Source organism: Artemia sp. Qi Xiang Cuo, chromosome 16 (assembly GCF_049724085.1).
Source record: "Artemia sp. Qi Xiang Cuo chromosome 16, ASM4972408v1, whole genome shotgun sequence".
Classification (NCBI taxonomy): Eukaryota; Metazoa; Arthropoda; class Branchiopoda; order Anostraca; family Artemiidae; genus Artemia; species Artemia sp. Qi Xiang Cuo.
Genome location: NC_142809.1, coordinates 33,267,069 through 33,282,033, shown reverse-complemented (window position 1 = coordinate 33,282,033; position 14,965 = coordinate 33,267,069). Strand labels below are relative to the sequence as shown.

At 35.1% G+C, this 14,965-nt stretch overlaps 1 protein-coding gene across 1 annotated transcript in view; it reads right to left on the bottom strand.

The window, feature by feature from the left end:
- The window catches only part of LOC148942807 (uncharacterized), a 259,132-nt gene that overhangs the window by 43,134 nt on the left and 201,033 nt on the right, over window positions 1-14,965 (bottom strand). The window contains exons 5-7 of the mRNA XM_089102069.1: window positions 13,305-13,574; window positions 11,305-11,426; window positions 7,704-7,927 (exon numbers count right to left, since the gene is read on the bottom strand). Of these exons, the coding sequence (XP_088958195.1) occupies window positions 7,704-7,927; window positions 11,305-11,426; window positions 13,305-13,574 (616 nt within the window). The remainder of the gene's footprint in view (window positions 1-7,703; window positions 7,928-11,304; window positions 11,427-13,304; window positions 13,575-14,965) is intronic.

The following is a 14,965-nucleotide window of genomic DNA, read 5'->3' as shown; positions in this document are numbered from 1 at the left end:
GGGGGGGGGGGTCCTTTGGAAGCCCAGTGACCCTTTGAGGACCGGGGGCTTCCTTCGGGGTGGTGGTTGGGGGAGCGGAACCTGTGGGGTTGGGGTAGAGGACCTCACAACACTGTTCAATTGAAACTTGTGTATTATAACGACCACACTCAAAACCTCCTCCAAAATCTCTTCAAAAATCTTCTTTTAAAATGTCTCTATCTGTTTCACCGAAATAGTTCCATAACCTGTCTAAAACGGTTTCGCCCAAATAATCCCTACACGCATATTCAGCGTGTTCCTGTGTTATTGGCATCTCTGCGTCAATGCATTTCAAATTATTTGGAAACCTTTTCGCGCGCTAAAACAATTCATCGCTAAGATGTTTCGTGCCTAATTGTTTCCATGGCCTTTGGTTATTAATATCCTTTGGAGTTCGACCAGTAGAACTGTTCCCGAGGCAATGACATTAATGATTTTGGATCTATTCATGGAGAAATGTTTCTAGGCGAAAATTTTTAAAGTCTGACAGATGATGTCATTGATTGATTGATCTGTCAAGAAAGGGAAAATTAATTTGTTGTTTCTAAGTGGAATTATTGATTCACGATAGGTGAATTGAGGTCCCACGATGACCACGTGGTTTATGGTTTTCTCAGTGAGAATGAAAAAACAGATGAAATTCTCACTTGAAAAACCATGAATTTTGTCACATTTATGAAATTCTCAATTTAAAAACCATGAATTTTGTCACATTTATGTAATTCTAACTTGAAAAACCATGAATTTTGTAACATTTTTTTAATTCAAAATGGGAAAAACAAGAACCAAGACATAACAGTGTCAAAATTCATGGTTTTTCAAATTCTCACTGACAAAAACCATAAAACATCCATAATTTGATGTTGACATCCGAGAAAAACATCAAATAAATCGAACAACACACATATCCAACCATGAAAACATCCATAAATGCGACAAAATTCATGGTTTTTCAAGTGAGAATTTCATCTGTTTTTTCATTCTCACTGAGAAAACCATAAACCACGTGGTGTAGTCACGACTGGCACCCCCCATTCTACTTTTGTCAATAACAAAAGATCAACTTATCAATCATTGATCAGGCACCATTTTAAGCTTAAATCATTATAGGACTTTAGTTCTACTCGTCTAAAGTTTCAATACCAGGGACTGAGATTCGCTCGGTGAACTGAATTTTAAATATAAAAACAGCGCTTGGGGTTGTTCCCTACCGTTGAAGATCCTCCCCCGGCGGAAACTCAATCCGCCCATACCCTGCTTCGCACAAAAAAAACTCTTTGAGTAATTTTTCCAAATTAAGTTGTTTTTTTTAACGAAGATACCAAGAGGAAGTTATTTTTCAAACTTTAGGGGCCAATTTTCCCCCTCCAATCGGCCCACCTGACAACTGTGGCGCTGGAAGATCTTATTCTAATTCTGTGTTGCTTATAATAAATGCAGTGAGGTTTACAAACGACAAAAACAGAAGCAAATCCAAAATAATATGTCCACGTCTGTAGAAAGACATGTATAAATATACTGAATATATATATATATATATATATATATATATATATATATATATATATATATATATATATATATATATATATATATATATATATATAATATTACGGAGTAGCTATTATTTAAGTAATAATCGCTTACTCTCCTCTCGGTTTTATTTATCTGGTTAGGCAACTAGGCGTTGGATAGGCGGCTAATTAACCAAGCAATCGCAAAATCACAAAACAATACAAAATTAATTCAAGTGGGAACCTGCAAAAATAGTAACGATGTGATTAATATTTACTCACTAATTCTGACTGTCAAACATTATTTTGACAGTTCAGTCGGGCAAAATCATTCAGAGAATTTCAGAAAAATATATCAGGGGTGCTTAGGGGGGAGACAATTTTCCCAATATCATGACCTATCTAGATGGGGTTTTTTTTCAGGCCAGAAATTGTTAGTGTGCCAATTTTCAATGTCGTTTTCGAGAATACACATACACACACACACACACACACATATATATATATATATATATATATATTTATATACATATTTATATATATATATATATATATATATATATATATATATATATATATATATATATATATATATATATATATATGTATATATATATATATATGTATATATATATAGGCCTATATATATATATATATATATATATATATATATATATATATATATATATATATATATATAATGTTTTTCTGTTTATTGGAAAAAAGCTCGATATCCAATCCATTGTTTTTTGGTTTTAAGCTTTTGTCCTAGTGTAAGTATACTTTCAGGGGGGGGGGGGTGAAAACGTCCTATCCATCGAAAATTGCATGATTTATTATATTCGTTGTACGATTTACCCTTTTTTTAAACGCTGTAACCCCCCCCTAAAAGAATAAATCAAGTTCCTATATTTATGCCTTTTATAATTTCAGTAAAACTTAACAGTTATTTTCTTTATTTTGTGTTTCTTTTTGTTTTCTATGTTTTACAAAACATACAAGTCTAAACGCAAAAACTAATCATACCCATACCACAATAATCCACAATATACTGTCAAGGTATATAGTAATAGTGAATAACAAGTTGCACTTCCTGCTTTCTGACCCAGTTATTCACTGATAAGCATAATGTTGTGCTATAGTCATTAAGTTTTAATTTAAACCATACTTTATTATTTACCAATAATTCTCGAAAATCGTGTGGTCCAGTAAAACAGCAGGTGGTCTGTAACAGTTAAAGCATTAAAACAAAATTTCAGTTATCATGACCAAAGTAGTAACGATACAATTAATTATGATAAGTGATTCTTTAATTAAATTACGAAATAGATTACCAAATGTAACGCAGCATTTCTGCCTGCCATATGTTTGTCTATATTTTTCTCGGTTGGAAGCTGCGACCAGAAGGGGCTGGTAACATTAATTGGTACTGTTCTATTGGCCGGGCAACACGCATCGAGAAAAGCAAAAATTAAATAGCCATTACCCGGTAATTGGATGTTTGACGCAGCATAAACAAGGGTCTCTCACTCCGGAAACAATATTTAAACTTTTGTTTTTTGGAGTTTCGGGGGGGGGCAAGGGACCTAGGTTATGGTCCGTATTTAATATACGCTACGCTTTACACCCCCCCCCCCCTCCCCCCAATGTGTAAATGTATAACCTAAATTTGTTCATTAACTATTATATGTTCATCCTATTTTGTTTTATTTCATTGGCATTAATCAAACTTCACTTCTCGCGTGTTGCCCGGTTAATAGAACAGTACCCATTAATTTTAGATCGATCGAGGGGATGCTGAATTTCAGAAATCACGTTACCAGGTGGCGCGTAGCAAGCGTGGTGGAACTGTGATCTGCACAGAGGGCACTCATAGATGCATACCAGGTTGTGAAGACGGGGCAGCCCCTCGAGACAGATTTGTTTAACCACTTTGAAATTAAATGAACACCTATCATTACCGCTCTTAGTAGACTTGTAACACAGAATGTGAAATTCTTGTTCGTCACAATCCAAGGGGGAAGCTAGTACGAAATTGCACGTAAGAGTATAATCAATCCTAACTTTGGTGAGTTACTTGCTTCTTTTCATTCCATCAAAATTTGGACTGACAAATGCTTTCTTGCAATGCAGTTTCATAGCCTTATTTGCTAGTAAAGTCTTCAGTAATTCCCGCCCCACCCTCTCCTCCAGTCTGGTAATTTTCACTTTGACAAATTTGCCAGCCAGCCCCCTTGTCCCACTCTTATATTCCGTATCTAAATTCGTTAAATATGCAGTTTGTACTAAAATTTAGCTACGATGAAAGTGAATATATCACTTGATGCCTTTTATCATGCTCTTTCATAATTCAATAATCACTTCTGGGGAAAATTCCATTTTGAACCCTTAAAGGGGCCCCAAAAGGTAGCAACAACTGACATTATCTTTGAGGGGCTTCTAGCTTTTTTTAAAACTTCTGCTAATTTGTCAAATCAACATTTTACTATCAAGACCAAGGAAAATAATGGTTACCATCCCTGAATCAACTACAAAGGAATTTTTTTCTCTTTAACCAGATGTTTTATAAACATGTTTTGAGCCCTTTTAGCCTTTTAAGGCTCAAAATGTAACTTCTCCAACAGCGATTACTGAATTATGGAACAGCATAAAAAAGGCATCAGGTAATATGCTCACTTTCTTCCTAGCTAAATTATGTTGAAAACTGCAAATTTACCATAAATTCATGGTAGTTCTCCTCTTTCGGTTGTAGGATTGTCTATAACAAACAGATTGTTGCATTTAGATCTTCAATGAGAATATTAATCCTAAAACCTGACCGTTAATTTTAGAATTAATCATATCAAATAGTATTTGGTAGCAAACTATAATTAGCGTTCCGCTCTAATAGTAATCAAAACTCGAAAAAAATGGAATTTTAGAAGCACTATCGAAGTAGTAATCCAACCACAATATTTCGTATTGGTGCTTACATAGAGAAGGGATTAGAAAGAAGGAAAGTTTTTACAATTAATTATTATTAATTATAGGGAATTACATTTATTTTCTCGATACATTACCATAAAGCATTTTTTGCTATGTATCATGTTAATGTGTGTTTCGTAATTTGTTCTGTTGTTATTTCTTTATTTTTCATAAATTAGTTTGTGTATATGGCTCTTGGGCTTTGGAAATACACGATCTATCTACCTATACATAGACCCGTTTCTAGGGGGGCAACCGGGTCAGCTGGAAGGGAGCACCGCAGCTGAGGGATTGCACACTTGATCAAACTTTTCACTTTGATTCGGCTTTTTTGCTTATATTTGAGTCGGGAAGGGGGTCACTGTAATTACTTTTTCTTCGGGCACCACCAACCCTAGGTACGGCTCTGATATACGCAGCAAGAATCTCCTTCTATCTCTCCCCAATCCCTTATATGCTTGATAACTTTCTGTTTGTTTCAAGTCTTAATGTCGCTTTTTACTTTTAGTTACTAGGTTATTGCTAAGAAAAAGCCGAGCGCTTTTTCCTGTATAATCTAAATCTAAACATCCAAATTATTAAGGAATTTTGATATTATAGTTATTCATTATAATTTCCTTTTCCAAAATTTCGGAAATTATGATAAATTCGGAAAAAATGTAGGCAATATTTGCGTTTAGGTGTATAGGCTGCACATAGCTCTAGGATTTTGCTTTAAAAGGCAACATCAGTAGTCATGGTTGCTGCAGTAGCTGCAATCTAGTAATGGACAGAACACGGTCCACAGTAACCAAAAATTAAGTAACGCATTTAACAAATTTTATCTAGTGAAAAAAATTGCCACATGTACCTGATTCCGGAATGGTTACTATTATCTCGATTAGTCATTTTCGAAAAAAACTATGAGAATTTTGAAATATAATCTGAAACCCTTAAAAAGAGGCGTTGGATCAAGACAAAAAATAAAACCATTGGAATCGTCACGTCAAACACACTATAAATGAAACTTGTAGTCCCCTGGCCTGAACAACAAGGGAAACTACTTTTTTGCATGGGTAGCACTGATATGTCCTCTTGTTCCTCCACTGCTAGTGGGGTCGAGTAAAGACGGAACCCCAGGGAATCAGGAAGCAGAGTCACTCAAGTATGACATCATATTCCGGAGAAGCAAAGTTTCAAAAGATAGGTGTATTATATCATATTTTCTTAAGATATTTGTAAGATGCAGTTTTTTTATGTAAAGAATTGAATTTGATTTTAAATAACAAGTTTTGTTGTTTTGTAAAGCACGTAGATATTGCAATTTACTTTCAAATGAGCCCAGCTTATATGATGTTCCAGTTACCAGCTAGCTGTTTTGTGTTAAATCAGGGGTTAAGCAGGGTTTTGTTCTATCCCTCTTTATATGGATTATTTTGATGGATTTTGTCTTGAGGAGCACAGGAAAGGCAATGAGAGGCCACGGAATCAAATGGGGAGGAAAAAGTCTCCTGGACTTAGATTATGCTGATGATTTAAGCATCCTAGAGGACATTGTGAACAAAATGAATGAACTTTTATAGGCTTTGAGAGTTCAAGATGCTAAAATAGGTTTGAAAACTAAAATTAAGAAGACTAAGTCACTAAGGCTAGGAATAAGTGAAGATGAAAAGGTGATATTGGGTAATGAAAAGATTGATCAAATGGGCGGCTTCACTTACCTTGGTAGTATTGTTGTTGGAGACTTTGGGAGCAGTGAAGATGTTAAAAGTAGAATAGCCAAGGCTCAGGGTGTTTTTTCACAGTTAAAAGAGTTTGGAAGAATAGGAAGATAATTCAACAAACCAAGATTAGAATATTAGAAGCTACAGTGATGACAGTAGTCAAATATGGTTCTGAAGCATGGGTGCTTAGAAAAGCAGATGAAGATTTGCTAGATGTTGTCCAGAGATTTTGCTTAAGGATTTTTCTGGACTCCCGACTGACGGACCGTATGTCAAACAATAGGCTGTACGAAAAATGTGGTTTAATACCGCTCTCTAGGGTTATAATGAAAGAAAGGTTGAGGTGGCTAGGCTACGTTGTGCGGCTGAAGGATGACAGATTGCCGAAGATTGTTCTTTTCGGCCAACCGTCTAGGGCTAAACGGAAAGAAGGTCGTCCTCGTCTGGGTTGGTTGGATATCATAAAGAAAGATCTAAAGGAAATGGAAACTCCTTGGGAGGGTTTAAAAAGGAAGGATATGAATAGATTGGGGTGAAATAATAAGATGCGTAGCTGTATTGGTCTCAGGCGGCTTCGTACTGCGGTGAATTATAAGAAAGAGTAGTAGTTAATTGTTTTTATCAAAATGTGTTTTTAAATTTTTGGCTACTATGGGCTGTGGCTGGTTCCTTAATGAACTGCAGCCATGATTGAACCCATAGATTTCCCTTTTTCTAGGGAACTATACGGGTTTCTGCTTACAGGGCTGACAAAGTCTTTAAATACTTTATATTCTGTTCTGTATCAATATACATATACCCTATTTTTTGTACTTTAATCTCATTTTGAAAAACTGAGTCAGTAAAAACAAAACAAAACTATTATGCATGGTATTGGTTGGTATGCGGGTAAAGGAAACTCAGACCCCTCCCAAAACCTTATGATTTCAACTATTTTACATCTTAAGGAAGAGAAAAGTTTGGAATAAAGTAAAGTAAGGGTTATAATTAATTTTTTGTGAAGGAATGGACAGACCTTCAACAATTTTTAAGGGAAGGGAGAAAGTCTTGAAAATAGGTTAAGGCTTTATTCTGTTCAAAATATTATAAACTTGCTCTGTGGGTTTGTCAGGGAAACACAGCAAACGGGAAGAGACATGACATACTCGGACTATCTTCAATGATCGCTTGAAGAACAGCTATATCAGTCACTTCCACTTGAATCCACTTGGCATAGCATCAATAAAATATAGATTCTTGATTCATAAGATTCAATAAGAAAGATGTTAGTTTGTGCCTTAAATGTTAACTGTCTTTGTTCTTCAATAAAATATCGACGCTAAGTTGTTAGTAAAGTGGCGTCATGAGAAATCCCACGGAATAAAATATAGATGGGTACTTCTTACTTTTAAAAGGTAAATATTCGAATATATTATAGTCTTTAAGAGATCGAATTCGACATGACTAAAGAAATTATTTTTGAACAAACTTGAACAAAGTAAAGACTCGAGTAATATCTCACCTTTTGCTTGACATTGAAGAAGTGCTCAAGTTAGACTCCACACTTGATCTCCTGGATCTTGCTTTAGTACAGGGACTAGACCTCAGCCCAGGGGAATCATCACTTTGCTCATTCTTTTTCACTTCAAATTGGTTACGAAGATTTCGAACTGATGGTAAGAATTTCTTCATCCGTCGTAATGTCTCAGTACCAGCATAATCTTTAGCTGATTCACAAACACTTACCTAAGATAAGACTACATAATTACAAAGTATGACTTTCCACACTACATTACAGAAAGTTTTCCCAAAAATTGAATAGTTTCCAGTCACTAGACTTTCATTTTATCGCCCCTATTTTTTTCTGGTTTGAATTTAGATACTGATAAAGAAGATGTAGTCGAGGTAACGGATAGATAGATAGATAATAGATATATTCAACGGTAAATTTAAACAATCAAACCGAGTGTATCATCAAACGCCCCCCCCCCCCAAGGGTCTATGGGAAGAAACAGAAGGGGAAGAAAGAAAAAACTAAAGAGGAAAATGACAAACAGCTGCTCATCACTGATTACCAGCGGAAAACTAAACAGAGCGAAGTACCGTGAGCAGTAAACAATACAAACATACCCCTCCAACTGACGAAACATACGTCTCAAACTTCCTACAGAAACATTCAATGCACGGGGATATTAAAAAAAAAATGAAAAATTAAGCAACAATCAAACATGTTTTTAACATTTTTCTGAAGGCGCCAAACGAGTGACACTTAGAGGCAGAGGATAATAGCCTGATCTGACTGATAAACAGAAAAAAAAAATAATGTTGCCAGAATTACAAAGATGGTATGTAGAATCATCAGAGACAAGAAATGGACTAGTTCCGAGGGCTGCAAGAGTATCAGAATGCAGTTGATGTAAAACGAAAGACATACAGACTTGAAAATGGTAAGATATTTCAAATCAAGCAACCGCTTATTAATAGAACTACATTTCGAAGGATAAGGCTATTCACTTTGTCCAATACCTTAGAGAGCGCCATCAGCAAGGCAAAAAATAGGTGACATCCACGTAATAGGGTAGTAAATGTAAAACTGAACGAAAGGATTAACTAAAATTTTTAAAGTCTTTACAAGAAAAATATGTTCGAGCTTTCTCAGAGTTCTAAGATTTCCCGATATCTTCATTTTAAGTAGACTAATATGATCCCTGAAGGAGAGACTTATCAAGAAGAATACATAGGAACCAAAAGAACCTCCTTAAAAGATGAGTATCCGGTAGTTAAGAGCAAGCCTGAAAAATTGTCGAGAAAATCAGGAAGCTCGACTTAGAAACACTTAAGGCCAGGTAATTAGCACTGAGCCACATAATTTTTCTATTAACCAAAACAATCAATTTCATAAGAATTTAAAGGTGTCGTTTTGAAAGCAATGCCGAGGGTGCTGTTGTCAGCGAGGGCAACTAGAGTGTTCTCATCAATTGATGGAGGTCTACATTTTTTCGCATGGAAAGATTCGGGGTGACAAAGACAGCAAAAAACTATTGTTTTGCGGTTGATGACAGTAAAAATAAGATTATCGACACAAAGTAAGAACCAAGTTGTCCCTAAAACGGTACCTTGAGGGACACCAAACTCAACTTGAGATGGTGAACGGAAAAAAAACACGGAGTTATTTTTTCAAGACAAACCAAGCACTAGCATACACTTTTAATCCGTATTGAGATACATTAGAAAGTGTGATGAGTGAACGGTTTGAAAAGTTTTCAGACCATGGAATGTGAAAGATACACAAATTAAAACCATTAAGATAAAGTTTCCTTCTTATGTGACTCTGAACATTTGATTGAGTGACTATGGACGCCATTCTATCATAAGGAGATATTTGCAATGCATTCTTCTGATTGTGATTTGGTCGTTTTATAAAAAAAAAACATCAGCAATTCTAATATACATTATTTTTCTAGCGTAAAAATAATCACTTGAATAGATCAAACACAATATTCATTTCGAAAGGGTGCATTCCCTCAATTTCTCAATCAAACCTTGCTCAAAATGGTGCACTCACATAGCGAAAACGTTACTTTAGAATGACAAAAGTTAATTTCTAGGTTAATAAAACAGTATCAAAGCACCCGAATATTAATTCTAAATAGTCTGGCTACCACTGTGGTATTGAAATTTTCAGTTAGCCTTTTAGTCCACTCAGATGCCTGTCTCAGTCGCACCTTAAACTCCATTAAGTTAACTGTATTTGATCAACAGAATTTTTAGCTATTGTGATAAGTCTTCTTAGGGTACTAGAACATCAGATAGGTAGGCTTCTTTAAAATTACATAGCACCTGGTTTAAACATACCTTGTTGTTTACATACAATACAAATTCATTAAGTGCTATTTTTCTAAACACATGTTTAGATATTGTTTTCATGGAGCCCCTCTATTACGTCCTGTAGCTAACCACGTTCTCTTATTTACGGGTATCTGGAGCTATCCAAGTCTGCTGATCAGATGTGTCAGCGGGGGTGGGGGACTGGCCCCAAGATAATTGCCCCTTCCCTAGACTTAAAAAATTTCGATTTTTTATTGTCTTATACTAAAAAGGGTATTTTTTAGGGGAGATGGTATTTTATTTGTCAATAAACAGTTTAAAGTGAACCGTAGCGAGGGGGAGTTATGTTTGAAAAAAAAAGGTTATTCAGTTTCCCTTTTTGACACACGTTTAGGGAAGAATGTGATTTGCTTACAGAAATACGCCAGATAGGCCAATGAAAACCAATGAAATTGAATCACATTTTTTTACCACTAAAATATAGAAAGCTAATCTCTCTTTGTTTCTTGGCTCAACTAGTTCTAAACTTATCATCAAGCCTTTTTTGGTCGACACTTCTTAATTGGCGATTTTACTGAAAAGAATTTCGAAGCCGTTTAAATATGCGATTAACCGTTTGAAAAATTTAAGGAATCTATAAGAGTTAGATAATTCGTTATGTAAAATAATCAATAAAATATTCTTAGGGGAAAGTGGGAGGGAAAGCAAGACTGCCGACTTTATTTTAACCAGGTTCCTACAAAAATTCTTCCTTCTTCAGGGGGAGGGATTCACAGTCTTCTTGTTTTTTCAAATAGTGATCCTACTCTTCTTTATAATTTTTATCTTTTAGTTCTGTTTCTTCTGTATTTAATGTTAAATACAGGGTACAAGAGGCCACAAATTGATAAATAGTTATGGGGCGCAATAAGAGAAACTAATTCAAAGATGGTCTTAAAATGGTGAAACTTTTAGTTTTATCCCTCTCTTTAGGAAAATCCCTAGTTATTGCTCGTCCGCACTCCTCCACCCCCATGAAAAAAATCAATTTTTTAAGGGACATATGGAGGCAAGGTAAAGAGGATAAACAGGATATAAGGGACACTTGCTGATGGCAATTAAAAGGACCATCATTTAGCCGCTAGTTATCTATGATAAAAATTGACGCCAGCACACCTACCACCCACTACTAACAATGAATTTATAATTCTTCAATACTTTATTTTGAGTTGCTTTGAGGTGCAGCACCCAGGATCTCAGCTCTTAGGCGATTACACTCCTTAAATTTTTTAATCCTGAATAACGGTTAGACATACCCGTGGCGATCTCGACGACGAACGTTGCCTAACAGTTTCATTATATACTTCGATGCATCGATCTGCCTCTGTTTTCTCTTCAGTTTGAGAATCTGCCTTTTCTTGACTGTTCAAAAGAATATCTGGAAGAGTTTATGGAATCAATTTTTTGTTTTATTTCTTTGGTATTTCAAATAAGATTTTAGTTATTATTTCAGAAAAGTACGGATTCTTAAAATCACTTTGAAAAAATCGTGGATGAGGGTAGACTTCTGATTGCATTTTTATTTTAGTGTGAAAAGTTCTATTAGAATCAAAGAATCAAAATATATCCTCATCCGTGTAATTATCGGGGACGATCGTTTTCAAAGATATTTATTTACCTCAATTTTTGTATTTAAGGCCTTTGTAAATGTGTAGTAATTTATTTACTAATGATGTTTTCATTTCTTGACAATTATAGGCCGTTTCTAGACACCTTTTTTCTCTGGACTTCTAATAATCTTTCTAATAATATGCCAGTTTTTTCACGTAAAAATAGTGCCCTCGTATTGAGTATCACACTAATTATTTTTTTTTCAGCAATTTGACAAAAATATTGAGCCTTAATTTTACAACACCTTAACGAGGAGAAGAAAAATAGGATTGTATTGCATAACTAGGATTTTTAGTGATAGATACGGGATTATAAGGCTCAAGTGCCACATATTGCTTTCATCATTATTATCATGCTTTTGTATACGAAAAAGTGTACTCCTTTGTCGTGTTATTTTTGACAACCCTTTTCTCCTTCAAATACAAGGCGTTGTTGCAACACGAACGAAAAAGAAATTAAATAGTATTGCCAAAATATTCAAGACACTCCCATAAATTGTATAATTAAGGCAGGCACAACAATAGAAATGCGCGAACCAACTGCGAACAGATGTATATTTCTAGGCGTGTAATGTTTTTTGTCCACATTGTTCATTGATTAAATGTTATTAAATTAAATATCTACCAGAAGTGTTGATTTTGTGGGTCCCTTGGCGTAAGCAAGGCGGGGGGTGTTTGACGCTAAATCCCAACAAGTAGGACTTCGTATCAACATGAATATTACAAAAAGTATAAGAGTTTGACCAATGTGCGAAGGTTAATTTTCTTATTCAATAAAAGAAATTGCAAAAAAAAATACTTGAAAATTAAACAATGTTAGCTGTTCCTAGCTGCATATTCTGATACATAAAGCTATTTTAGAGTTGTTTATTTAATATAGAAATAAGGAAAACCTATTACCAATCTAGTGAAGTAACATAATAATGATTGAACATAAGGCAGATGAAGATTGACTTGCCCACTACCTAAAAATACTAATTCCTTTGTATTATTATTTCCCAGACTAGATATCTGTGTGAAATCATGAATCCTTTCTAGGTATGGGTATATGGTGACTGATATAAGATTTCCACTTCTTATTCGAGATGATCCATTCAATATGTGAGATCAAATAACCAAACTGAGATAAACGTAATGGAAGCTGGACTTGTATTTAAGAAAGGGCTATATCCTTAATAGCCACTGGAAAAGTAAAAAAAGTTATATCTTACATAAGTATCATTTTGCATCTTATGCCAGTCTCTTTTGATATCCCTTTGCAATGAAAACAGTAACTGGTACTTGTCAATTAGCTGGAACCCACGCACGAAGTCAACTTTGGCTAATGCTAATGAAATAAAACAAAATAGGATGAAAATATAATAGTTTAGAAACGAAATTGGGCTATATAATTGCACATTAGGGGGGTGGAATGGGGGAGGGGGGGTAAAGCATAGCATATATTAAATACGTAACCTAATCTAATCTAAGTACCTTTTTCTCCTCTAAACCACAAAAAACAAAAGTTTAAATATTGTAAACGCACTGACAAACCTCGGTTTGCAATTCAATTCTCTATTGAAAGAAACCCGTTTGACTAGTTTCTTAAGCATCTTCCGTATACAATATATCGCGTGGGTTCCAGCTAATTGAAAAGTACCCAATACCTTTATTTATTTCATTTCTTGGTTCAATATCTTCACCATGTGTCGATTCTCCGCTGGAATGAAATTCACCCTCAGCCGCCGATCCAATCCCTTCCGATTCGGATCCTCCGAGTGACCCGAGACTAGTATTGTTACTTGCTGTTCGAACAACATCTTTCGTTGTGTCAGATGAAGACATTACGCCGTAATCGTTTCTTGGCAGTTTCACAAAACTATGTTCCTCCTCTTCCTCTTCCTCCTCTTCTGTTTCTTCTGGTATTACTTCTAGTGCTAAAAAGTATAACTGGTTAATTAAAATCAGTCTTAAATGGGGAGTGAAAACTGCAATCAAAGCAGAAACAGATCGTTTATTAAAAGGGGATACACACACAAGGGAGGGGGTAGAGATATTGAAGCCTCATCCCACTAAAAACCAACTGTGTTGGTCCTCCTCCTCCTCTGTTTCTTCTGGTATTACTTCTCGTCCTAAAAATTATATTGGTTAATTAAATCAGTCTTATATGGGGAGTGAAAACTGAAATCAAGCAGAAACAGGTCATTTATTAGCCAAGGATACATACACAAGGGAGGGGGGGTAGAGATATTGAAGCCTCATCCCACTAAAACCTACAACTTATAGAAAAGATAGTCTAAATGTTACAGAAAACCTTACGGTTATCCTAATTTTAATAGTTGTGTTTGCTTTTTAATACAGGAAATGGAGGAAAATTACAAATTTGCCATTAGGATATTTTTTGTTATTTCTCTGGCTATTTTAACCTATTTCTTTTCGCTCAACATGGCAGACGAGTCAGTAATAGTGGATACTGCTAAAATTTTTCCACCCTTAACAATCAAGCAAAATTTACGAATTTATTATTATTATCAAAAATTAAACCAAATATCTAAAAACGCCGCAATAAAGTGACGACTAAAACAATTGTAAAACGTAAGGGCCGTTCTTTTACTCATCTTTGTGCTAAGATCTTAAATCGTTTGACAAAGAACGTTTGAAAGTGAAATCTTAGCACTAAGATCTTATAGCATTCTTTTGTAAACGTCTTTCATCATTCTGCTCTGATCAGCGGTCTAAGAGCAATGATGAGTATATCATCAAAGTTCTCTCGCCATTTTTATATATGACAGAAAGATGACGTCTTCACACGTTCAGCTAACATCAGGTAGCTGTAAGATCTTAGAACAAAGATGAGTTAAAAGAACGGAAATCTTTGCAGAAAGATGTGAGACCTTAGTGCAAAAAAACGGGCCTATAGGTTATTTAAGGTTAAACATAAATCATTTGATTGGTCGCCTAAAAATAATCCACCAATCAGAAACACGGTTAGGTTTTCAAGGATCTCAATTAAATCAGTCCCACATTCCTGCTGAGCCAATGCGAAACCACTCTAGTACACCGTGCACCATATAGTTGCCAAGAAAAAAAAACTTGGGTACTTCTATGTTAAACGCACTCTTTCATATAGTGCTAGTGAGGTTAATGCTAATGAAATAAAATAAAATAGGATGAGTATATAACAGTTTAGAAACAAATTTGGGCTATATATTTGTCCATTAGAGAGGGTGGGTGGTAAAGCATAGCATATATTAAATACGCAACCTAACCTAGGTACCTTTTTCTCCCCCGAAATCCCAAAACACAACAGTTTAAATATCGTCAAAGC